Source organism: Adiantum capillus-veneris, chromosome 16 (genome assembly GCF_014529385.1).
Source record: "Adiantum capillus-veneris isolate H3 chromosome 16, ASM1452938v2, whole genome shotgun sequence".
NCBI classification, from domain to species: Eukaryota; Viridiplantae; Streptophyta; class Polypodiopsida; order Polypodiales; family Pteridaceae; genus Adiantum; species Adiantum capillus-veneris.
In genome coordinates, this window is record NC_140946.1 from 41,155,320 (window position 1) to 41,182,422 (window position 27,103).

The 27,103-nt window shown below is 40.7% G+C and overlaps 2 protein-coding genes across 2 annotated transcripts; both read left to right on the forward strand.

The window, feature by feature from the left end:
- The first annotated feature begins 2,645 nt into the window (after nt 1-2,645).
- LOC147438896 (uncharacterized) lies at nt 2,646-3,536 on the forward strand. Its single transcript, XM_086484214.1, has 2 exons — nt 2,646-3,058; nt 3,173-3,536. Exons 1-2 carry the CDS (start codon nt 2,887-2,889, stop codon nt 3,373-3,375), a joined length of 375 nt encoding a protein of 124 aa, XP_086340340.1. The 5' UTR covers nt 2,646-2,886; the 3' UTR covers nt 3,376-3,536.
- Nucleotides 3,537-13,645: 10,109 nt separating this feature from the next.
- Nucleotides 13,646-15,986, forward strand: LOC147438897 (uncharacterized). Its single transcript, XM_086484854.1, has 4 exons — nt 13,646-13,916; nt 14,566-15,196; nt 15,303-15,618; nt 15,705-15,986. The coding sequence occupies exons 1-4, from the start codon at nt 13,736-13,738 to the stop codon at nt 15,747-15,749; spliced, it is 1,173 nt and encodes a 390-aa protein (XP_086340980.1). The 5' UTR covers nt 13,646-13,735; the 3' UTR covers nt 15,750-15,986.
- Nucleotides 15,987-27,103: the final 11,117 nt, after the last annotated feature.

A 27,103-nucleotide genomic window follows, 5' to 3' on the forward strand; every position in this document is an offset into this window, starting at 1 on the left:
CATTATTGCAAAAATGCAAGATTGCAAAAACAAAGGTAGCATACTTACCATCTTTAAATCACTATCATCCTCAAATCTCCAAAACTACCCAACTATATCCAAACATAAGATGCACTTGAGGAGAAAACCTGTATCTACGTAGACACTCACCACTCTGAAGAGATCCTCACCTCGCAAAGTAGCCACAAAGGTTCCATTCTCCATCAAAAACATGTGTGAGATCCATAGGCGACTCAATGAGGAAAAGCCTCATGCAGCTCCATGTATATATGGCAACCCTTGTGGGAAAGTTTGCCCGTACTAGTTGAGCCCCGCCCAAATGCACGTCAAGGTCAATTTCCCTAAATATGTCAAACCACTAAAGAACAAACGGTTTTGCAACAAATTCTTAGCTTATGTTCGCATCACCATGTCCTAAAACTTTAATAGTTAAGCAATAGAGTTATTACCACAAGTGTAATTTCTTACACTCTTTCAGGCACAATGTTGGTCTTCATCACTTTATCATGATATTATTATATACTACTATAAACTTATATGTATTCTTTCCATTGGATTTGGAACTCATGTTTCATCAAGTCCGCCTTCTCATATACATATTCATTGTTCCTATGGCCTTACAAAATACTCACCTAGAAAAGTATCAATGGATGAACCATACAACCAAATCAATGGATGAACCATGCGACCAAAATACTCACATAGAAAAGTATCAATGGATGAACCATACGACCAAATCGACCAAGCAAGACAAGTTAGAGTTTTAGTTAAGCCAAGAAGGCTAAGCACCACACTATGTAGTATGGCCTTGCGCTTTGGGTAGGCCAAAAGATTATTGCATTCGAGATGTTTTTTGAGAGGATTATTGTATATCCCAAATTGTGGATATTATAGAATTGATATGTTATTATTTATTGGAGCTGACATGTGGAAAAGACTAGACTGAGCTAGGCCTATGCGAATGGAAATATATATATATTGTACATTCTATTATTCAAGTGCTCTTTATGAGCTTTGGCCATTTATGACCGGCCGGCCAGTTTGTAATCACTTTGACCAAATCTATAAATGAAATACGTGCAAGAGGGAAATGGTCACTCTTGCACAGGGGGAGATTGCACCTAGTGTCTGTGTATTCTCTTCTATATCTCCTCTCTCCTCTCTCGCCATGCCGGCGTAGCACTCCACTCTAGGAGGTGTGCCTGCTCGTGCTCTTTGTTCTGCCTCGCTCTTGGTCTCTCTCTGTTCACATACGTCGTGGTTTATGTGCTATGGGAATCGCCAGGTATGCATATTTGTCCATTTATGCTAGATATTGTGTTATCTTGGGTATTTTGCAAGGCAACCATGTTTCCGTTTGTAGCAGTGGTATCAGAGCGTAGGCTACGCTCCAAGATTGAAGATATTTTACAAGTAGCAGCTAAGTGTTTTGTTTCTTATGCTTGTAGATTTTTTTAATTGCTTCAATTTATAATCAGTAGCATCGATAGTGATCTTTAGAAATTGTAGAGAATCCTTTCGTTATTGTCATAATATAGTGCTTATATAACTACGTTAATTAAACATATTAATAGAATAGATTCAATTTAATCTATGATGATACTCGAGGACGAGAAAGGAGCAGTAGTGAGATAGACTCCGGAAGGGGAAACAAGATGAAGAGGGGAGACGAGGCTTGCTTAATGCTTCATATAAGTCTTGGAAATCAATCCCAACTAATATGAGCAAATTGTCTAGATAAAGAGGGGAGACGAGACTTGCTTAATGCTTCATAGTCTTGGAAATCAATCCCAAGTAATATGAGCAAATTGTCTAGATAAAGTCGTGCGAAACGACCCTTTCATTAGCTATGTTTTCAACTCTGTGATGAGCCACAGTATTATTTTATTTTCTAATTAACACAAGGACACTGGCGGCCTCTCATCATTGTCCAAACCTGCTTGTCACCATGAGCAAAGACAACATGGTTTGTGGAGTCGCCAATTTTCTATACACCATCGCCCTCACTTGCTTCAATAGATGCTTGGTGTCAACGTTTACACGTAGGTCAACAACAACAATCAGGCATGAGACAAACACCAGAATAAGAAGTTGACAAAAGCTTGAGTCGGAGTGAACAATGGATCGCAGTAGACAAAAGGAGTCGGCCATGTGGAATTTCACCCACCAATTGACGCTTTTAGTCGCAGGCTCTGCAACACCACCTACTCAACGCTAAACATCTGGTTCAACCCTTGCAAACATGAATAGCTACTACAACTGAACCGACCTTCTCATCTTTCAACTCTTGCAGTCACCTTTTTAGAATGCTCTCTCTCTCACGCTCACTTATCACCAGAAGCCTCCTGCATGCAGCTTTCCCTCCCAAGCATGCGCTCATTTCTCTCTCTCTCGCTAGCTCCCTCGCGTGGGCTGATTCTATCCACCAATCGGTTTTTGCAGGTGACCTGCATCACCACTTTTGGCGACTTGCCATTTCAAACCGTAACTTTAATCTGGTGCCTTAGACCAACTCGGCCATCTATTCACTTAACTGATGCATGCCCGCCTCTGGTTGCATGCGTACCTAAGGCTGCATGAGGAAACTAACACTTCTCCTGAGGCTAGAATTGAACCCCGAGGGGAGGTGGCCGTCATGGTCACGAGTCTCTTTCTCTGGCGTTGTCCTGCATGCGCCATACTACAGTGAGTGCCCACTCGACTTCCGCTCTTGTGTAGGTGTGTTGTAGTAGGTTACGAGTCCTCCATCAGTAAATTTTAGCTTTGCTGCAGCCCCTCCATCACACTCTCCTCACACCATCACCCGCATTGCACCACAGAGCCTCAATCTTCCAACCCACCAGTCACAACCTCTTTCGTTCTCTCACTGCAACGGCCCCAGCCGCCATGCGAACTCTAAATGGAGCTTGCCCTCTAGTTTCCTACTCTCACACGCACACACGCAGTAGAACTCTCTCTGACACCTTTCTCGAAGTCGACCTGCTTCATCCCACCCTCCCTCTGCCTCTTCCATGGAGCCGAGCAGTCCAAACCGCTTTCCCAGTCTCGTCAACAACTGGTCAGCCTCTAATCGCCTTGCCCACGTCTGATGTCGTTGCCTCTGCAGTCATAAAATCACCTTTGGGTGTCATCAAATCACCAACCGTGTGAAATCCCTGTTTTCCTGGGACAGGAACCTCCATGGCAACATTTGGGGCCAACTTCTGCGACAATGTGTTTAGTCTCAAGGGTCGTTGTAGGGGAGAGGATGAGGGAACGAGGCTGGCACAACACAAGGATGAACACCGGAATCGGAAAGCTACAGAGGAGAAGGACGCACAGAGTTCCATGGCTTTCCAATGGAGAGGAGCCACCATTCTGAGGACGCTGCTGTGAGGCCGTGAGCTGGTAGCCAAATTGCATGGAACCCGTAGGCTTGCAAAGCTACCCAATGGCGAGCAAACTGGATCATGAAACAGAATTAGGGTATTGTTGCTATGTTGATTTCGTGTCCCTCGAAGGATGAAGCTGTTTTATATACAGATGGTGCATGTCAATGACTTGTGTCAAGGGTAGAGCGCTCTCAATGCTCCTTGTTTGCATATATGGCCCTGGCCTCCATTCCATCGTATTCTTGTCTTATATTAACGGGTCTTTATGAACACGTCAAACTTATGGTTGGTCAAACTTATGGTTGGATGCTGAGTTAATATACTCATGACGTCTTATGGGTCTGTTGAGTTAGTATATTGATGACGTCTTAATGGGTCTTTAAGGACATGTCAGACTTACACATTGAATTCAGAGCAAGATGCATGATGACGAATAGTCTCTTTCATGCTTTTTGCTGAATGATATATGTTGATTTTAAATGAGGGTTTTCTTCATATTCTGCTACTTGGCATAATGCTTGCCCTGATAAATCAATTTTTCTCGTAGAGCTCGAACAACGAAATCCGAATTAGAAGTCATTAATAATTGAAATTTCCCTTTGAACTTGAACCCAATAGCTCATGTCGCCTAGAAATCTTGAACAAAATTTGGGTTGACTACATAGCTATATAATAATATATTTCTTTATTTATTTTATTTTTCTTGTATTGAATGTTCTCTTCTAGCACATGTGATGGTGCCATTGTTCAAAAACCTCTTTCCAAAAAAAAAAAAGAGGATACTCTACCAACTAATTGCCTTACTAAGAGAAAGGTAATATATGTCCCACATCCTTGAAGTTAGTGTTACTTCACAACTTGAATATTTCTAGAGTTTGTCATGAAAATAGATGTTCCATACTTCAGTGGATTGTGATTTTTAAACTCTACCCAACTCAATATTATGTAAACAATAATTTGCTTCTCATGGGCCATGATAGCTCTTTGTTTATTTCGATACTTTCATGCCGTGTATTGTACACAATGTAAATAATCACAACGTGCTAATGTAAAATTCACCCTCAAGATAAATTAGACCTTAATATTCTAGCAATGATGACCATAGGTGCACTCTGACTAGGTACACTTTTAGCTACCAACACCCAAGTTGAATTTTACTTGGATTATTAAGCAATTATCAACCATAAACAAGAAAATCCCTCTCTCATCCTTATTTGCAAGGGCCATTATCCCCATAATGTAAGTTTATACGCATTAGCAATGATGTAGTATAATTAAAATTTCACTTTGATTGCTTACAAGTTGTTTTAAATATTGCATCATAAGGCAGTCAAATTGTTGTCCCTGTCAATGTTTTTAATACTCCTTCGCAGAGGACTATGTTTACTGAAGGGTATTTCCCTCTTTGACAGAATTTGAATCCAACTACTTTAGGAGACCTACTTTTGACCTATCCTAATATTCATCCATTGAGTGTGGCCTCACTTTCTTTGAAGACCGATATTAACTGGTTATCCCAATCTTGCAAACCACCCTGTCCATTTAAATAACACCTCTCTTATTCGCTCATTTGTACTTCAAGTTGTCTACTTTCATTGTCTTTTCTTGGAAAACAAACTTTTCATCAAATTTTTCCTTCATGGCGTTTCAAATGTTAATGCATTTGATATGCAATTATTAACGTCTTCTTAAATTTAACAAGCAAGTGTTTTAAGTGCTTTGTTTTTTTAGAAAAGTTTTGCAGATAAATCTACATACAATATTCTTATATCAAACTCCAGGTATGACACTCCTTAACACATTATGATAATACCCCTCTTGAAACATGATAATACCCCTCTTGAAACATGATTTCAGTTATCCCTGATAAGTAAGATCTATCTATGTATCTTTAGACCTAAAAGTAATATTAATATATTCTAGATAGGAGAAATTATTTTATTTCATGACCAAATTATTAACACAACATTCCCAAATTTGTGATCTGTTAACTATCCTTTGGTGAAAGTTTGAAAGTCACACAGCTTTCTCTTATTTGTACCTCTCTCTACATACACACTGGTGTATACATTTTTAAACACGGTCTATTATCCAGGTAAGTACCTCCAATACCTTCTAATTTCTCTTTTCAGGTTATCTTATGAGCTATCAACCCAGACATCTCTCATATAATGGCTTAAATTTTGCACTGGAATTTTTATTAAGGTCATTTGATATTATATAGCTCATCACATTAGCTAAGGTGTTTTCCATCAAAGATAAGAGTTTGTAAGTACTTTGCTATTCCACTATAACCCAAACCAAATAGTCTCATAATAATCAATATCTAATTCTCCTAAATGATTTTCTCATGTTAAACTGATCATTTAATATGGGGAAGTGTCGAGGGAGAAAAAGCTAGAATATTGGTCAAGCTAGCAGACCGGCCACAGTAGGGATCCAAAGTGTTGGAATTAGGGTTGCAGAGAAACGCACACAGCTTGGAGAAGACGAAGGAAGCTCAGGGCACACAATAGAGAGTGTGTTTCTTAGTATGCAATGGAAAGATAGATAGCCCTAAAGTGATGGGCGTATATACAATGCTCGGGGGAAAAAACCTCCTAAAGAGGGGAAAAATGCCCCGGCAGTCCTAGTGTGTTCACACACATCACTACCACATGTATATGGTAACAAATCCCTCCTGGAGTGATGTGGTGAACGAGAGCTGGCACATGAGTAAAGGGAAGTGCCATGCCCTGAGGACATGATCAGTCCACAAAGGGGAGTAAGCCCAAAGCTTTGCGGAAAGCTTCAAGCTTCTCACGAGACAATGCCTTTGTGAAAAGATCTGCAAGGTTGTCCTGTGTTGACACATAAGCCAAGTCGATCTCTCCTATTGAGAGCATGTCCCTGACATAGTATTAATGCACCTCAATGTGCTTTGTGCGAGCATGAAAAACTGGGTTCCTCGCAGTTGCCAATGCGATATGACTGTCAGTGTAGATAGCGTTGGCGGTGTCCTGTCCAACACCCAAATCAGCCATAAGGCGTCTGAGCCATACACACTCAATCGTAGCTGTGAAGACTGCCTTGTACTCAGCCTCACAACTCAAAGTGGCCATAGTAGGTTGCTTCTTGCTCAACCATGATATACATGAACTGCCAAGCATGAAACAAAAACCACTTGTGGACACTCGCGTGTCAAAACAACCAGCCCAATCTGAGTCCGAAAAATCATGTAAGTCTGGAGCCAATGATCCCCCCTTGGGATAAAACAAGCCAAGATGTAAAGTGCCACTAAGGTAGCGGAAAATCCTCTTGACAGCCTACCAATGCTTAGACCCTGGGCTATGCATAAATCTGTTGACCTGTGAGAATGCAAATTGAATATCCGGCCTCGTGTTGCATACATAAATGAGGCAGCCAACAACAGTTTGGTAAAGAGTGACATCAGCAGGATCGCCAGCATCATGTAGACTCAACTTCAAACTTGTTTCCATGGGAGTGGCAATAGGTTTGCAATCCTCAAGTCCAAACTTACATAGCAATGTCTCTATGTAACTTTTCTGACACAAGGCAATACCACCATCACACTGCTTAAACTGTATACCCAAGTAATGATGCAACATCCCCAAATCTTTCATCTTGAAAGTAGCATTCAAATCAGCCTTAAATTCAGCAATATGTCTCTCATTTGTTCCAGTGATCAGCAAATCATCGACATAAAGAATCACAATGAGAAATACATCATCCTCACGCTTTACATACAATGTGCTTTCTGTTGGACTGTTACGAAAGCCTTGTTTGACCAAATGAGTGTCAGCTTTCTCATACCAAGCACGAGGAGATTGCTTCAACCCATACAAAGCCTTCTTACATCTACACACTTTGTCCTCTTGTCCTTTTATGACAAAACCGTGAGGCTGTGTTACATAAAGTTCCTCAAATATGTCACCATTCAAGAAAGCAGTAACAATGTCTGATTGATGTACATCCCAACCAAAATGAGCTGCCAATGCACATAGAAAATGCACAGTAGTCATACGACAAGTGGGAGCAAAAGTCTCTTCATAATCTATGCCTTTTTGCTGTGCATAACCCTTTGCAACAAGTCGAGCCTTATGGCGATCGATCTCACCATCCGGCTTGCGTTTCAACTTGTAAACCCACTTCGTACCAATGGCCTTTTTGCCAGGAGGCAAATCACATAAAGTCCATGTGTCATTTTCTATAAGTGCATCAAGTTCTGATTGCATGGCAGCCATCTAATTTTCTGAATTATGTGCTTCATCAAAAGACAGAGGCTCCTCAACATCATGTAAGCTAGACACCAGCCAAAGCATAACAATCTGATGCATAAGATGCATAGCAAGAGCCTGAACAAGTACAACTAGACAAAGGTGCATCCAATTTACTGTCACGCAAAGTGTGCGCCAGCCATTTTGGCATACCTCTAGCCTGCTCATTTTCAGCCCTTTCCTCATCAAGTACATCATGTACATCTGCATCAGTAATAGGCTGATTTGTAACATTTTCAGAAACCCCCATAGGCTGTACATTTGCCTCATTGGAAATTACATTCGTATTTCCACCACTGAGAAGAGGCAACAAAGTGTCATAAATGTCCTGTGAGCTTACATTATTGTCTCTAGTACATGAAAGCAAGGGCTGAACAGAATCTTCCACAAACACTACATCCCGTGAAACAAGAATATGCTTTGTTTGCGGATGATATAACCTGTAACCTTTGCTTTCAACACTATAACCAACAAAAATACATTTGACAGCCTTTCATCCAATTTTCTGCGCTGCACTTGTGGCACCAAAGCATATGCCAAACAGCCAAAAACACGCATGTGCTCAATAGAAGGCTTTCTATCATGCCATGCTTCATATGGAGTAATAGACTGCAAAGCTTCCTTAGGACACCTGTTAAGTACATAAGTGGCACACATGATGGCCTCAAGCCAAAAAGAATGCGGCAAAGCTTGACTTTTGACCATATATCGTGCCATTTCCGTAAGTGACCTGTTTTTCCTCTCAGAAACACCATTTTGTTGAGGTGTATAAGGCACTGTACATTGGTGTTTTATCCCACGACTAGCCAAAAATGCATTAAATTCATGAGACATATTCTCCCCCCCTCGATCGGAACGAAGGGTGCCCATAGTACATTTCGAGACATTTTCAGCCATAGCCAGAAATTGTTTGAAGCACATAAAAACTTTGGACTTCGCTTTAAGCGGAAATACCCATGCATGCCTGGAGTAATCATCAATGAAAGTCACGAAGTAAAGGTAATTGCCCAAGGACGGAGTTTGCATGGGCCCACAAACATCACTATGCACAAGCTGCAACCTACATGTGGCCCGAACTAAACCATCCTTTGGAAACTTAGAACGTTTCATCTTACCCAAAATATAGCCTTCACAAACAAGTTTGGCAGGTCCTTCGAGAGGCGGCAAAGAAGAAACCATATCAGATTTCTACAAACGCACCAAACTGGCAAAATTCAGATGACCAAAACGTGCATGCTAAAGTTTTGCATCTGAAATATCCCTTGAATCTGCAACAGCATTTGCAAAATTTTATCCACACTTGTCATACAAAGTGAGCTTATACATCCCATGGCACAAAAGGCCAGATGCAACAATTTCATCACCAAAACTGAGATCATGAACTGTACATCTGTCATGCACAAATTTAACTACAAGTCCAAGTCTAGCAAGCAAATATAGACAAGAGATTCTTCTTGATCCCAGGTACATAAAGTGCATCAACAAGTGTGAAAGAACTGTCATTTGTAGCAGTAAGCACAATCTTTCCAACTCCCTGAACTGGATAAGAGGCATTGTTGGCACAAGTAACAGAATTCCCATGAGGGACAGACTCGAGAGAGGTAAACATTTCATGATGTGAGGTAATGTGCTTTGTAGCACCACTATTGAAATACCACACATGTGAATTTGTAGAACCTGAAAAGCATGCATCATGGACATTAGGATTGTAAGTGCACTCTGCGCTAAAAGCCCATTCTACATCAATATCAGCAACACAGTCTCCTTTCACAGAAGACTCAACAATGGCTGCATTTGTAGTGGAACCAGCATTTGCAATGGAACCACCCTCTTTTTTCTTAGCCTCTTTGGCCTTCAACTTAGGACACGACTTGATCAAGTGATCATTAGCTTTACAATAATGGAAATGCATCTTCTTTTTTCCCTTATCACAAGAATTGCCAAACAAAGTGCTGCCAAAAGAAGCATTAGGAACAGAAGTTTTGCCACTCACCATCAGAACCATAAGAAGTGGCTGCATTGCTGTTACCACCCTTTCTTTAAGAAACAATAAAAGCCTGTTCAACTGCACGCTGTCTAGTCCTGTTTTTTTTGGAAAGTGACTCTTGCAACAACAATGTGCATAATGCATCAAACTTGACAACTTCTGGATTTCCTTGGGTCATAAGTCTCCAAGTACTAGCAAAAGTCTGGTAAGAATCTAGTAAGGCATCAAGAACAGTCTGCACAAGGGAACTGTCTGAAATAACTTCACCTGCAGAAATAAGTTGCTCATTGATATCCTTGACACTAGCAAGGAAAGTGTCCATATCATCTTCCTTATGCATAATCTTCGACTCCAGCTCTTTACGCAACAAAGCAATTTTAGCCTCATTGCGGCTTGCATAAAGACCAGCCAAAATATCCCAAGCCTGTTTTGCAGATTTTACTGAACGAATGTGAGGAACAATGGTGTGCTTCACAGACAATGCAATCAATGCATGAGCCTGCGCATCCTTTACATCCCAATGAGCTTGTTCTGCCGTAGGCAAAACAACTCTAATAGCAGTAATCCTTGCAGCAAGACCTGCAACATCCTCAACATCACCTACATCCTCAGAACCAGGACGTACATCAATGCCCTGCACAATATATATACACAAGAACGTGTTGCATCATATAAGCCCACATAGGGTAATTGTCCCCATCCAACGTGTCCTCAGCAGCAAACATCTTGAAGACATCTGTGTTGTTGTCAGCCATGGTAAATGTTGCACCTGATGTGAAAACTGCTCGAAAATAGGAGAAATGAAACGGGAACAACACGTGCTATATAGCACAAACCGTAGAAGACTGTAAGGTACCTGTTATGCAGAAAACGGCAGTGATAGAAACTCTGCACAAAATGACGAAATAGCCTGTGCAGCACTGTCTGTATTGGAAACGGAGGCCGAAATGAGCCCGAATCAAAAATCTGACCAGACTGGACTCTACGAGCTTTCCCAAAATATTTGTCAACCTGTGAACACTCGCTAAAGCTCACTGAAATCGAAGAAAGTGAGCAGGCGTGTGCTAGAGCGGTTGGCGACTAAGCCCGGGAGGACGCAACCTACTCTAATACCAATTGTTGGAATTAGGGTTGCAGAGAAACACACACAGCTTGGAGAAGACGAAGGAAACTCAAGGCACACAATAGAGAGTGTGTTTCTTAGTATGCAATGGAAAGATAGATAGCCCTAGAGTGATGGGCGTATATACAATGCTCGGGGGAAAAAACCTCCTAAAGAGGGAAAAAATGCCCCGGCGGTCCTAGTGTGTTCACACACATCACTACCACATGTATATGGTAACACAAAGGAGGGAAAATAGGGATCCAAATGAGGGGCCATGTGCAAAAGAGCTATGTGCAACAATGGGCTCAAAAGACCCTAAGGTTTAGCCCATTAAGACTTCCAAAATGCTAAGGTTCCAAAATTCAAAGGTTGTGTCCAAAGGTCAAACATTAGGGGAATTGGATGCTTTGAGTGTGTCCCAAAAAGTCTTTGTCAAGCCCTACATAGGAGGGGGCGAGCCCAAGAAGTAGGGGATGAGAGAGAAACACCCACACACACTCACAAGCTTCATTTGTGCACAAGGGGAAAGAAGGACACATGTCAGCTCCCTAGGCCAGATTCCCACAAGGTGTACTCAAATCCTATTGGATGGCCATGGAGGTGGACCCATGAGAATTAGGCTAGAGAAAATCTAGTTTAATTAATTTAAAAACACTTAATAAAAGAACCAATAATAATTAAGCTCTCTAGAAGACTATTGGACAGTCTCCCAAGGGGACCAATGAGCATTCAACAGCCCTATGGCTTGCCTGACTCCTATTGGCCAGGAGGCAAAGGGGTCCAATGAGAGTTTAGTTGCATTAATTAATTACCTAAAGCTCTCACAAAAGGGGAAAGGGGGACACATGTCAGAAGGCTATCACTTATGCTGCTTAATTTCCATTGGCTAGGCCTGGGGAGGTCCAATAGGGGTGTAGCATGAGTAATTAGCAAGGGGGTCGACCAAGGGAGAGAGGGGGCTGATTTTTGCAAGGCATTATCACACACACACTCACACAATCTCATGTGTGAAGCAAGGAAGACTCTCTCTCCTTCTCAAGCTTTAATGGAAAGCTTACCACCTACTCCAAGCTTGTGAGAAGGGATGCCTACACCAACAACTCTTGGCTTTGTGATGCAAATCCAACCAAGAGCCAAGCTTCAATGCATGCTCATCTCCTCTACCATGCTAATTACTAAGCTAAGCTATGCTAATATGAGTGATTATGTGAGGAGATATACATCTTTCTTGTAAGAATACTCCTTCTTCCTCTCAATCTACTCTCATACCCCGCTAGCTCTCACCATCTTCGAAGGTGTGTGAGGTCTTGGGTCTGAGACCGTGAGGGAATTGATGTTGTGTTTGATAAGTGTTTTGCTTAGTGCATGAAGTTTCCATCTTCATTGCACTAGCTAGTATTGAAGGAACACAAAGAATTGTATTGTAAAATGTCTCTCTTGATGGGAGAAACCATAATACAAAGCCTTTTGGGGGACCGGCTCCATGGAAATCCGGTCCTCAACTGTTATCAATTGCTTAATTTCTCTCTCTTTTGAAGTATTGTTCATGCTATCTAACTAGGTGTTATGCTTTTTGTTGCTCTCTCCACCCAAGCACTCTTGTTATTCTCATTAGGAAGCTATTATAATGAAATGCTCACTATGTTCATGCTATTTTCTGCTACACACAAGTTACTAGACCGTTACAAATAGTAAATATTTTTCTATTTTATGTCTTGCCTAGTCCATTGGTCACGTGCACACAGAATCGCCGATTTAGGCAGTGTGTAGATACTCATCTTGGTGCAGACTCGCCGATTTAGGCAGCACATTAATAAATCGCAGATTCATGATTTTTAAACTTATACCAAATGCAGATTCGCCGATTTAGGCAGCACGTCTTATTGGTGTAGATTCGTCGATTTAAGCAACACCGATCACAAAATCATGCTGCAGTGGCTGGCCACCACTATAACTTGTATGATTTTGTTATCCGGGTATACAAAATGAAGGATATTTGGATTTGGATTTAAAATTGGATTTGGAATTGGTATATGATGCTTTTCTGTCGCGTATCTATGGGATTGGACTTGAGATTGATGAGAATTGATTATTGAATGATGAGTGTGACCAATGATATCCTGATTCATCAGGGTATGGCACATACTCCTTATTCTAGTGGTATGGGACACTAGAATAGGTAGTATGTGGATGACGACAGACATAAGCAATGTTGTCTCATTTTATGGATTTTTCTTTTACTATTTGATACAGATTTTTACTCATTGTTTTTTATAAGTATTGTTTGCAGATTTTATCTACGCAACTGAGGACAGTTGCTTTCCAACGGAGAGGTATGTTATAGAATTGATATGTTATTATTTATTGCAGCTGACAGGTGGAAAAGACTAAACCAAGCTAAGCCTATGCGAATGAAAAAATATATATATTGTACATTCTATTATTCAAGTGCTCTTTATGAGCTTTGGCTATTTATGATCGGCCGACAAGTTTCTAATCATTTGACCATTCAAGAAATCTATAAATGAAATACTTGTAAGAGAAAAATGGTCACTCTTGCACGGGAGGAGATTGCACTCAATGTTTGTGTATTCTCTTCTCTATCTCCTCTCTTCTCTCTCGCTGTGCCGACGTAGCACTCCACTCTAAGAGGTGCGCCTGCTCATGCTCTTTGTTCTGCCTCGCTCTCGGTCTCTCTCTGTTCGTATACATCGTGACTTATGTGCTATGAGAATCGCTAGGTATGCAGATGTATTTGTCCATTTATGTTAGATATTGTGTTATCGTGGGTATTTTGCAGGGCAACCATGTTTTCGTTTGTAGCAATGGAAACCTAAATTGGAACTTTAGGTTTTAAGGTTCAAAAAAATAATAAGGGCTTTTAGATTAGATTACAGATGTCGGTAGGGATCGATCGACCGCAACGTAGGGGAAGCTTAAAATCTAAGGGCAATCGCTTGCCTGTCCTCCTCCTTTGCCTCTGCTTGGTTCCCCAATGGCCTTGGATGTGTTGGAGCAGATCCAGGAACAATGCTGCCATGACGACCTTCTGCAACAGCAGCAGCAGCAGCAGCAGCAGCAGAGGGAAAATGCAGCAGATGAGGTCGTCGCTCCTCAGCAGCACGAGGTGGACACCTTCTTGAGAGAGGCCGTGAACTCTCGCAACCGTATCACAGGTACGCTCCCCCCCTTTTTGTACTCTTGAACTTTCCTTGCACTTGAAAGAGACGATGCCAGGGTTTGTGCGAGGTGAGCTAGTATAAGTTAGGGTTTTTAATTACCTGCGGCCTTTATGATAGCGGTAGAGGGGAATTCCGCTCTGAATTTAGGATGCGTCTTGAATTGGGGAAACGCTCGGGGAGAGCATTTCATGTAATGTCAGTGCTTTGCGTCGAATCAGTAGACTGTGTGCTCTCACAAGACTGCTGGCTTCTCAAGAACCTATTTTACAGGTACAGGTAGTGTACATAGTTTTGTAGTTTTTGAAAAGTCCTTATTCTGCTCGTGTTTCTGACTGTAGTGTAGTTCATGCGACACCCTCGCGTGGTTTGCAGACCTCTTACTTATCTGGTTCATATACAGACCTACTTGATGTGTATGTCAAATACAATTCGCCACTAGGAACATGATTGTGCTGCATTTGCTGTTGTGAAAATGCTGATTTTGGTGTTTGTCTCTGGCGCTTGAAATGCGATTTCTTGAGATATTCCTTAGTTGCTAGTATCTTGGATACTTACACATTGGTCCAGCTTGCTTATGTTGTTACTCATTGTGTTTGTCTCTGCTTAAGATGTATTTTCTACTGATTGCCTTTTCCCATCATAGTTTTGAGGCTGGAGCAAGAGATTGAGAGATTTGCACGGAATATGTCCGAGCTGGACCTTCTCCTCAAGCCCATGCAGTCTTCCTATGAACGCCTTGCTGCACATCGCATTGCTCAGCATTATGGCCTGCAGTCAATGGTTGTGAGTGCTTCATTTCCAAAAGTCTCACGAATTCTGCTGGTGAAAACTTCAGAAACCAGGTTGCCTTCAGTAAGGCTTGCAGATATTCCACTTGAAAGCTTGGCTACAGATAAGCCTGTTTCTGCTCCTAATGAGAAGATTGCTATCAAGCAAAGGGCAAGCAGGGTGTCTAATGGTGAGGGATTGAACGGGTCCGCTGAATCAGGGAGAAATCCTCCTAAGACGATGGAGGAAAGAGAGGAAGAGTATGACAAAGCTAGGGCGAGGATCTTTAACAGTGGTGATTCGGCCAATGCTTTCAATGGTGAAATTGGTATCTCTGATTTGGTTGATAGACAAAAAGTTCCTGAAAGCTCTTCACCAACAAGGGGTTTGATCTCACCAAGTGGAGGAGAAGGGAAAAGTCAACCTGCTAATTCTAACAGAGTGGCTATATTCCGAGATAGAGAAAAAGATATGAAAGATCCAGATTATGACCGTAGTTATAAGAGGTAGGGCTTTTAAACATATGTTATGCTCCCTGGCTATTACCTTCTTTTGTTGTGATTATTCTCTTTTTATGTCTGATGTCTGTGTGGGTATTGGCTCATGATGTAGGTATCCTCAGCTGTTAGACCCCAGTGCAAGCGCGATTTTTCCAGCCTTGCAGAGGATGTACTCTCCTATCAATGTGTATGACAAATATCCTCATCTGGATGGTCCTTGGGCTCCTCAATTACAGGTGGAACAGTCAACCTATATGCCAACTCTACCTTTCAGAGGACCTCGAGTAGAGTCATGTTACCCAGATGTTTCCTATGCGCATTATGGTCAAAATCATTCCGATGCATATTGGCAGTGCCAGAGGTTTCCAGCTCAAGCTCATACTGGGCACTATACCCACCTTAAAGACGGCTTTCCTTATTCTTTTCAGGTGTGCATCTTGAATGAGTCCTTCCAATACATGCCATGTTTTAGCAGTATCACTTACTAACCTAATGTTGTTTCTACTACTGGCAGCATGGTCTTCAATCTACGATGAGCCTTGGCACACTTGGGCGCTAGTGTTTCTTTGAGGTCTAGCATTGCATGTGCCTGCTGTACTTTGTAAACAGGTGAACTGTGTGTGAATGCAGTTTTGCTTTGTATCAATTTTTTTTACAAGTACCCCCAGGGCATGTGAGGCTTGGCCTCTGATTAGATTGCAAGAACTATATTTTTTTTTTACTGCAAAATACCGTCCAATTGATGGTAACCTGACATGAACTGTGAACATGAGAGAACTGATGTTTTTATCGCGCTCACTTGACGTAAATTTATTCATGTGGAATCATGCTGGAGATGGACTGCTCGTTTCTGTATTGTAGTGTATTGTGGATCATAGTGTATAGTCTCTTTTATCATAGTGTATGGTGGAGCCTGGTTAACAATCGTCGGCAAGGTTCCGACCAAGAGTTAGACAGCATGTATAACAATGCTGCAATCATTCGTCGTGTGTTTCCATGATCAAAGGCTTATGCCAAGTTGCAGTTTAGTCCACCTACCCCCTTAACCAGTAGCTGTGTAAAGTAGGCCTGAGAAGAAGGAATGGTTTCCTGTTTTGGTTGTCAATGTTGGTTTCTGAGGTATGACAGTAATGGGATGATTTGGACTGGGCGAAGTTACATCCATGTAGTCTGGTCTTAATATGCTCTTATTGAAACCTACTCGCAGGTGCATGACTGGAGATCCATGAGAGAGTTAGTGGGGTGCAAATCAAGATTTAATCGGTTCAATCGAGATTTGTGTCACACCACCCCTTAAAGGCGATGTTCTATGAAGCTTTACTGGAGGAATCTTGGTGTTTTGATTGATTAGGTTTGGGAAGTCTAAGGTGGGGAAGTAATCTGAGGGTGCCTTTTAGAGAGCAGCCACTTACTAGTTAGTATTGTGTTAATATGGCCTTCTAGTTAAGAAAATGCGTTCTTATACACCTTCAGGTGTATCAAATGTGGTGCACATCTTAGAAGCACCTACAGCTTAGAGGTTCTTTCAACCACCTGCTAGATTTTTGTAGCACAAGAAGAAGAGACCTTTTAGTGCAAGTCAACCACACCTTTCCACCTACAATAGTCTTCCTTTTTGTCCTTAGCATATTGAGTTGGTCCACGTATTAAGTTGCTAGAGGTCGGCATGTGCTACTTTTCAATGGTCGGTCTTCCAATTTAGATGGCTCTCCATTTTGTTAGGCCAATGTGAAGGCCATCTTACTTAGGTTTGCAATGAGAGTGAGCATGTGGCCAAAACATTGCTAAGGCTTGCGAGTGGGGAATTTTAAATCTTTCGTTTTGGTGTAGAGCAAGTTTGGAGAACTATCGGATCTTGTAGTTAACTGCAGCAAGGGACTAGATCATGTGTGGTGGATTGCCCTAGTCTTTTCTCGGGGAGAATGCTGTAGTTCGGTTTCTATGGTTGTAGTAAATCTGCTTGTCATAGCTCCCAAGATAATCTGCCAAAGAGGAGTCCTGGGCACTTATTTAAAGGTTTACATGGGGCCCCTATACTCCCCCAACCAATCATTTCTAAAGTGCATAGAGTTATGAATGATGCTTAGAAGGAAGTGAGAGAAATAGTGATTGACAGCCATAATCTTTCTGTCCATGAAGTTTTGAAAATGCGGCAGTACGTCTACGTAATGTTGGAAGGTTGCTATCTCCTACAACTTTTGGGCAGTCTTGTGGAGGGCTGATTTGAGAGTATATGTTGCACCTCCTTTTCATTCACATGATGTGATGGCTGCCATCAAGATATATTGAGACATGTGCCAGTGTCTACATACATACTTTGTGACCAACACGTGTGCTTGTACATAGACAATGAGAATTTTGAAGGTATTTGCTGTCATTAGGTATCTTACAAGGCGTGTTCATAATCAAAGTTGTGAAGACACTTTGGGTTTTGATGTCTTTTGTTGGTGGCGATGAGAGTTTGATATATTAATCGAGGTAAATAATGTGTGATCCATGGAACATAAGGTAGTTTTGATAAGTTGTAAAGGAGCAAGAAAATAGTCATATGAGAGAGTTTTGAATCAAGATGCTTTACCATTTTTGCCAAAGAAATACATTTAACCCTTTAATTGTAATGACCTAGGATTTATTATATTTGACTACCCTAAACAATAGGGACATTGTTGTATTAATCTTGAGGTTGGAACTTAAGGAAGTTTTGATAAGTTGTCGAGGAGTAAGAAAATTGTCATATGAGGCGTAATGTTTTTTGAATCAAGATGCTCTACCATTTTTGCCAAAGAAATATTGTCAACCCTTTAATTGCAATGACCTATCATCTATTGTATGAGATTGACCACAACTCTTCTTTAAATCTTGGGTGTGGACTATCATGGCACTTGCAAAGTATCCACTATGAGAGAAAAAGCACAACAAGAATGGCCTAGGACTTCAGCAACGATTCTCCTTCTTTATCTTTCAATTCCTTTGGGAGAGTGTCAATGGCTTCCTTCCTTGTTCTAGCCATTTTTCTACACATTGGAGTTCTTTTCTCTACCTTGCGCTCTATCAAAGTTTTTCTTTGGCTCAAAACCTTGCTTTGTTAGTAGAAAGAAATATATTGGACGTGTCATTGTGTGATGGATGATTGCAGTAGTTGTATTAGGTCAATGTGCATGGACATATCTTCATGGAGCTCCTCAAAATTGCACCTTGGGCTCAAAAAAATCTATGGTCCTAAAGATTGTGGCTTTGAAACATACATCTCAAAACATATCTACATGCTTTTGGATAGATTCTTGCTTGTCTAGCTTGAGGCTTTGCCATGTGGTGAGTACATCTTGATCTACCTAGTCATCGAGGTATTGCTCAACTCGACATTTTTTTCTTTTGGGATTAGGTAGGATAAATGACTTAACAATTATGATTAGAGAAGTACCTAATGGACATAAGAGAGGTAAATGAAAGTACAACTAAATTAAATGACTAACTCAAAAAACTAACTGTGTTCAAGTCAAGCTTCTTATGTAGGAGTGGAGATGGGATCTAGGGCTAATACAACTCATGTTGCACACCATAAATGAGGTCAACATGCACCCCAAATCAGCCGCTAAGAAGGTGGGTCGATCTTAGAAGTGTGGGCACACTTTTGGCATGATGTACAACTCATTGGATTCAAATCCACCTCAATAGCTACACATGAGTCTCTCTCTCTCTCTCTCTCTCTCTCTCTCTCTCTCACACACACACACACACACACACACACACACACACAAGGTAAATTGCCACCTAGGCTCCAAGAAGAGAAGAAATGATTCATTTTCCCAAAATAACCAAGAGAATACATTGGACAAAGCCCACAATTCCTAAGAACTCTCCACGGGGTTTGAACTATGACGTTGAAGACACTCAAGAAGATACTTGAATGCTACTCTTGCCAAGATTGCTATTCTTGATCTTGGATGAAAAAATCTTCAATGTGCCTAATTTTCCTTCATTGCAAACATGTGAAAAACCTAAACTAATGGAAAAACCTGATGCTCCTCCCCTCCTCTCTCATGTTTCCTTGGAGTGACCTTAGGACTTGAAAGTTATTCCAATGCCAATGTCTAGACTCCTTACACTCACACAAGATATCATCCTCATATTTGATGTATGTAAATGCATATATATCCATTTGGTTGTGGTCGGTTACAAAAGATTATATCTAATATATACATATACATACATACATACATATATATATATATATATATATATATATATAAGTGAAACACCGTCTTAGAGCTGTGTGATTGTCCCCTTTGATTGCAACTTCTTTGCTTTCTATGGTGTGATTGTTCCCTTAGATGAGGTTAACAGTGTGTAATGTAGTAGAGAGAGCCTCTTTGTAAGAGAAAGCACCAAATTTTTGTGGGAAATACCTCCAAAAAGAAAAGCACTCAGGCCCCCAAAATCTAGAGAGAATAGAGCCCACAACCACCACACCATATATAGACTCCTTGGGTGAACCAATTGGCCTAGTATGGTTTCCTTGTGGGGGAAGGCCGAAAATAAGCTATTTGAGCACTATTTAGTAGGAGGTCACTCACTCACACACACACACACCTAAATTTGGAATTATAATTAGTGAAGCTAATGATGTGTAAACTAAGTGTTTAAGGACTTATTTGAGAGCTTGTGCAAAGGCATAGCTATGCACACACTCTAAAGATACATTCAAATGCGTTCTAGGAAAAAAGTAATTAGGGATGCAATAAAATGGGAGTCAAAAAGTGCAAAAGTATGGCTTGCTTGTGGGGGAAGACCGAAAAGAAGCTATGTGAGCTCTATACAGTAGGAGGTCACTCACACCCATGTGCGCATGCGCACACACACACCCCCCCCTAAACTTGAAATTATAATTAGCGAAGCTGATGATGTGTAAAATAAGTGTTTAAGGACTTGTTTGCGAGCTTGTGCAAAGGCCTATGCACACACACTAAAGATAAATTCAAATGTGCTATGAAAAGTGGTGGCTCATTGAAATCACCAAGAACTCGCCCACACATATAAGGATTAAGAAAGTGATTAGTGGAAAAGTGGTTTGCTAGACCGAGAGGTGACATATCCCTTCAAGCTCTCATACCACTTGTTGGGATTAGGGAGGATAAATGATATTTATGATCAGAGAAGTAATCAATTGACACAAGAGAGGTGAAACAAAACAAAGCTAGACGTGATCAGATGACTAACTCAAAAACACTAACTCAAATTATGTACAAGTCAAGCTCCTAATGTAGGAGTGGAGAGAGTGAAGTGTGCCCAAAGCATAACCAAATACACTTCTAGCCACACTCAAAAACTCCTTGGAGCACGTAAATGCTTTGGATTTGCCTTAAATGGATACCAATGCATGCATCAATAAATATGTCAAAGTAATATTGGTTGCCAAAAGATAACGTAGGCGTCAAACCATAAACATATCCATGGATAAGGTGCAATTACATGTAGCCCTCACAGAACCATCCTTTGGAAACTTAGAATGCTAAATTTTGCCCAAAATCAACCCTTCCTTAGATGGTGCCTGAAGAGGGGGCAACAAAGCAATCTTAGATTTCTACAAGAGAATAGAGATAGACAATTTATTCTTCTTGAATTTATGTACACACATTGCATCAGTCCGCCACTTGTAACAATACACAATGAACTTATCGCGCTGCCTAGGATGCCAAAGCCTTCCCTGATACCAAATGTTGGATTTAGGATTGCAAACATGCACACAAAGTTTGAAGAAGGGAAGGAGAAGTTGAAGGGCATACAACATTGGAAGTGATATTACTTAGTGTGCAAGTAGAAATATAAGTGATGCCCTAGAATGATGGACGTATATATATAAGCATGTGGAAAAAGCCTCCTAGTGAGAAAAAAAGTGTCTTGATGGTCCTAGGTGTACTCATACACATCATTGCCTTATCTTGGAATGGATTGCTTATAAGCAATGATGTATAACTCTTGTGTCTTTGTGCTTTGATAGAGAGTGGATGCTTTTGATATGTTTAATTGTATGCTCTTTTGCTAGATCTTTTAGGGGCAAGAAATTTTCAAGGTGTGCAGATTTGTTGATCATATTCTTCATGTGCATCACCTAGACCATCCCTCCTCCTATGCGCGATCCAACTTCAAATTTGCATATGCAGAATAATTTACATCTCACATCTTCTTAGTGTATCTTTTATGTTTATATTGCCTCAAGAGTAGCTCCTTTTTTGTAAAAAGACAAGATTCTTTGCTAGGATATCCAGATTTGCAGCAATAGATAATAATGCCACAAGTGTTTCTTGACTAAAATTTAATTACTCAAGTTTCAAAGTTTCAAAAATGTATTGTAGCTTATGCCCTGTAAACAGAATATGGCTATAACATTGATTGTAGCGGAATTAAGGTAACAACAGTGAGCATTTCCTTAAGAGAATTCTTAAAGACCATAAGGAGAGCACTTGATTAAAGGTAACAAAATGAACATTATACCTAGTTAGCTTGGCATGAACATTACTTGTAAAAGAGAGAGATAGAATTTGAGAAATTGACAACAATTGAGGACCGGATTTACTTAGAGACAATCCCCCCTCCAAAAGGCATTTGTATTATAGATTCTCCCATGAAGAGAGACTTGGTACAATACATGCTTTGTGTTCCTTGAGACCATGTTGATGCAATGAAGATGGTAAACTTCATGCACCAAATTTATGCCCAAAACTACCTTGCAAAAACATTAACTTCTCATCGGCCTCAATCCCAAGACCTCAAACACCTTCAAAGGTGGAGAGAGCTAGCACGGAGTGAGGGAAGGGAAGAGGATGAAGATGTAGTATACGAGAAAGAAGTAGTTTCCTCACATATCATTACTCATAGAGCATAGCATAGCACAGTAATAAAGATGAAGAAGATGGTAAGCATTGCTTTGAAGCATGACTCTTGGTTGGATTCACATTCCATAGCCAAGAGGTGTTGGTGTAGGCTCTCTACTTCTCAAGCTTGGAGAAGGTGATGGAGTTCTTGCTCAAAAAAATGAGAGAGTGTGTGGGAGAATGAGGAAAAAGGAGCCTCCCTCATAGCCTTGGTCGACCCCTCTCACTCCCTACTCTTGCTTGCACCTCAATGGCCCTTGCCAAGCTCAGCCAATCATAAGCTTAGGTCATAACTAGCAATAGAGGTAGCATTTGGACAAGGGTCCTTCTTTTCCCTTTGAGAGAGAGAGGGCTTGAATAATGGTTGAATAGTTATTTAATTATTCTAAATTCTCATTGGACCTCTCTAAAGGTCATCCGATAGGCTTTAGGCACAATATGAAGACAACCTTGCTAGGGGCTTGACATGTGTCCTATATGCCTCTTGTGGAAGGGGTGGCTCTTGGTGTGTGTGAGTGAGTGTTTTCTCTCATCCCCTACTTCTTGGGATTTCTTATAAGGCAAAAACATTGTTCATTCAAAAAGCATTTACATTTGCTTACTCTAATGTAGCATTGTAAGCATTGACAAGGTTCATACTATCCTTAAGTTGTGTTTCTTGCATCCATCTAGCATCTTCAAAAGGATAATTTTTGAACTTAATAAGATACCGTCTGATAATCTTACCATGTCTTAGTACCTTGTCTTCATGTCGAAGGATGATTTTGGGCTAGAGCACCTCTTACTGATCCTCGATCTAGGGCGGACCCTCAATTATTGGATCTCCTTTGTAACACTTAAGTAGGCTCGCATGAAAAGCATTGTGTATCTTTTTGCTAGCTTAGCATAATACTTTTGGTGGCCCATAGGATTTTTGTCCGTCGTTTGCCTCAATCGAGCCTTGGGAAACTTGAGTAGGACCCAATCATTTTTCTTGAAAGTTAAGGCCCTTTTGTGCTTGTTAACAACATCCTTTTGCCTTTGTTGTGAGATGGATATAGCCTCCTTAATCTTTTGAAAAGATTCTTCTACTAGTCATTCAAGGATCTCTATCTGACACTATGGATGTTGGCAAGCCAGGTGTTTGAAAATCTGTGATATGAAGAGGGTTGCCATTTGATGTGCCTTAATAGTCTTTTTGACAAGTATAAAATGTGCTTGTTTGGTAAACCTGTTGACTATTGTCCATAATCCTGTATTCCCATGGATAGACTTGGGTAATCCAAAGATAAAATCCATGGATATACTATCCCATGGTGAATTAGGAATTGGCAATGATTGGAGTAATCGAGGTTACTTCCCTCTATCATACTTGGTCTTTTGGCATACCACGCATTTTGAAACATACGCTTGTATGTCTATTTTCATGGTAGGCCAATCAAAATACGTCTCTACTCCTCGAAGAGTAGGTTGAATCCCTCTATGACCCGCATAGGGAGCAACATGGGATTCATAAAGTACTTTCTCATGAAGGGAGTTAGTAACACATAGCCTATTGCCATGGAGAAGATAACCATTTTGCAAGGTGAACAATTCTTCTTTCTTCCCTAAGGCAAGGACTGACATTATATCCTTGAAATCAGAGTCAGTAGCATACTCATATATCATAGAAGATAAATCATTGCGACTTGCTATAGCATTTACTTTTGGTCGTCGTGATAGTGCATCAGCCACTTGATTGTGCTTGCCAGCAATATGAAAATTAAATTGCGAAAGAAAATTTGCCCACCATATTTGTTTTTCGAAAAGCTTGGTTTGCGTCATGACGTACTTAAAACTTTGGTGATTCATTTGTAGGATGAATGGAGTCCCCAAAAGATAATGCTTCCATGTGTCAACGGTATGTAGAACATTTAGTAGCTCCTTTTTGTATATGTCCAACACTCGCTCAAACGAATTGAGTCTTCGATTTTGTAAGCTATGGCATGCCCTTCTTGAAGAAAAACTGCTCCAAGGCAATCTCCACAAGCATCACATTGGACCTCAAATGGTTTTGAGAGATTCGACAGTGTAGGCACAGGTTAAGAGGCAATCTTTTCTTTGAGCTTGTCAAAAGCATTTTTCTATTTTGTAGTCCATGTATACTTAAACATTATTCTTTGTCAAGTCATGTAATGGCCCTGCTATTTGCGAGAATTTTTCTATGAAGCGTCTATAGTATGCACACATACAAATAAAGCTTCGTAGCTCATGTAGATTCTTTGGGTTAGGCCATCCTTTTATTACCTCTAGCTTTGTTGGATCCATACGGATACCATCTTGAGAGATAATGTGACCTAAGTATTGAATCTCTTGAAGGAAAAATTCACTCTTCGTATTCTCCCTCAAAGCTTGAAAGATTATCTGGAGATGTTGCTTATGTTCCTCAAGAGAATTGGAGTATATGATGATATCATTAAAGAACACTCTGGTAAAATTGCAGTGGAGTCTAAAAATTTTCTCCATTAGGCAGTTGAATATGACCGGAGCATTTGTCAAACCAAAAGGCATGACAAGATATTCATAAAGACCAAATGTTGTGCGAAAAGAGGTCTTTACAATATCTTCATTCACTATCCTTATTTGATGATAGCCACTTTTAAAGTCAATCCGACTGAGGTAGGTAGAGCCTTGTAGCTTATCAAACAGATCTTCTATCCGCAGTATGAGAAATATGTTCTTTATAGTAATCCAATTTAGTGCTCTATAGTCAATACACATACGATATGTGCCGTCTTTCTTTTGCACTAATAAGATAGATGAACAAAAGGGAGAGGAACTAGGCCTCACCATCCCCGTGTCTACCACTTCATGCACTTGCCTCATAGTCTCCTCTTGTTGAGCTTGGCAAACTCTATAAGGAGGCTTATTAGACGGTGATCTCCTAGGTAGAAGCTCTATCTTATGGTCATCATCCCCTCATTTTGGAGGTAACTCTCCAGGGATGCCATCGATAAAAACATCTTGAAATTCATTTACAAAATTAGACAACTCTAATTCCTCTTGATTCCTACCACTTTGATTTGGTAAAACATTAGGATCATTTATGGACTCTTTAACAGAAATCATGTACACGAAAACTAAGCTTTTCATTGACTTATCAAAAGCATGTGAACTTACAAGAGGTACAATACGACCCGACTCATTAGCATCTATATGCATGTTCTTTTATGTGTAAGTGAAATAAATTCTCCTTTCAGGGAACTTCATATTCACAGCCATGCGGTTGAACCATGATCCTCATGTTGGAGAGGGGAGATGAAAAAGTCCTCTTTGTCAATGTAGCTTTGAACACGAAGCCTCAATTTCCCAATCTAGGGAGTAACGGAGGCTTGTCCTCTCTTGAAATCTCCATTGACAGTCAAAGTATGTCCCATCTCAAAAGCTTGCATGCCCAGCTTAGTGACCAACTCCGTTGATATGATGTTGTGAGTAGAGCCATGGTCAAAAAGGATAAAGGCATCATGCTACCTCAACTTAGGAAAGGGATGATCCTTTGCAATGAGTATCCTCTTTTGGAGCTTCGACCATGGAAGCTCTAGGAGTCTCATTGCATGCATTTCTTTTGGGGCAAGAACGATAGCCATGTCCTTTCTCCCTACACTTAAAACATTTATGGTCCTTGCGAAAAGCTTCTAACTCTTTAGGAGAGAGTTTATTTTTACCTTTGTAAACTCCTTTCTCCTTGGTCTTGTTGTTGTTGTTGATGTTGCTAGAATTGCCTTGGGAAGAGTTTTGAGCTTTGTTCTTCCCTCTAGGTTCATTTCGGTCCTTAGTTTCCATGGGATTAAAATTCCTTTTAGCCCCTTGTTGAAAACTTATTCGAGAAGCAACCATAGTATGGTGCATCACTTCAGTGATGGTCCTAGTCTGGGAGCTTTGCCATTACCTCGTAGACTAGCCCACGATTGTGGGACAAACTTTTGAAAATGCATAGCTACAAGACGTAGGTTGGAGGACTCTGTGAAAGCTTCATCTCCAAAGGCCACATCAAATTGTTGGATGAAGGCCAAAACTTTGTCCGTAGCACCAAAGGTGCCATCATAGGTGAGAAAAGAGATGCTCTTTCCTCCCTCCTTGAACTTCTTAATCTTGTAGGACCTTTTTCAAGCAGCATAGGATTTGCGATGTCCTCCCCCCTGGCATTCTCTAGGAGAAAAACCGCTGCTTTCGTCGGAAGAGGAGGAAGATGATTAAAGATGGAGAAGAGGGTGACCTCTTTCTCGCCTTTTTCTTCTTTTGATTCCTCTCTTCCTTCTCAGAATGATGAGAAGGACTATATGATGATCTTTTCCTCTTGGGAGGAGTTGGGGATCTTCAAGACTGCCGTCTTCGTGGAGCCACATCCTCCAAAGATTTGGAGATTCACTTTTTTATCTTTCATAGGGTTCCTCCTCTTCTCTCACCAGAGAAGTCTTCTTTTGGAAGTCTCTACAAGAGGCTTCCTAAGCTCTCTCTCCTCTTGGGGAGTTTGGAGAATCCCATGAGTGCGAAGTTGTTGGTTAACTTCGGTATGCGAGGCAGGGTTGCCCATAGCTTGTTGTTGCAACCTAGTAACAAGATAGTGCACAAACATGGGAGCATCATTAGAAGTACCTTCATGTGCAAATTAAAGTTGTCAATATTTATTCTACTCTCTTTATTATTGTCAGACATGCTAACTAAATTTATATCTATGTTACTTTGTCTTTGGCAACTCAAAACTTTAGTTGCTACTCTTCTTTACTTTTGAAAATAAGCTTTCAAGAAGCCACACCCATGGTTTAGAGACTGTTCATTGCAAAGATTAGTGGAGAGGGTCTAACATTGCTTGATTGAGTATGAATCTTGTTGAGCTTTCTAGTAGCTCAATAATGGTAGGCCAAATGCAAGCCCCGAAAGACTCCATTATTAAATCTATAGTTCCCAACGGTGTACCTTGAACTAAGTTCTTCTCAACTGGGATGAAAAATCCTTGTCCCACTTTACCTCTTGCAATTAACAGGTCCAACCTTTCATGGAAAACTTAAGGACCTCTCTTCTT

Excerpts from the sequence above, each read along its gene's own strand:
- LOC147438896 (XM_086484214.1), top strand. The coding sequence starts at position 2,887 with ATGCGAACTCTAAATGGAGCTTGCCCTCTAGTTTCCTACTCTCACACG. Across the intron at positions 3,059-3,172 it reads CCCAGTCTCGTCAACAACTG|GAACCTCCATGGCAACATTT; the intron begins GTCAGCCTCTAA and ends TTCCTGGGACAG.
- LOC147438897 (XM_086484854.1), top strand. The coding sequence starts at position 13,736 with ATGGCCTTGGATGTGTTGGAGCAGATCCAGGAACAATGCTGCCATGAC. Across the intron at positions 13,917-14,565 it reads CTCTCGCAACCGTATCACAG|TTTTGAGGCTGGAGCAAGAG; the intron begins GTACGCTCCCCC and ends TTCCCATCATAG. Across the intron at positions 15,619-15,704 it reads GCTTTCCTTATTCTTTTCAG|CATGGTCTTCAATCTACGAT; the intron begins GTGTGCATCTTG and ends TACTACTGGCAG.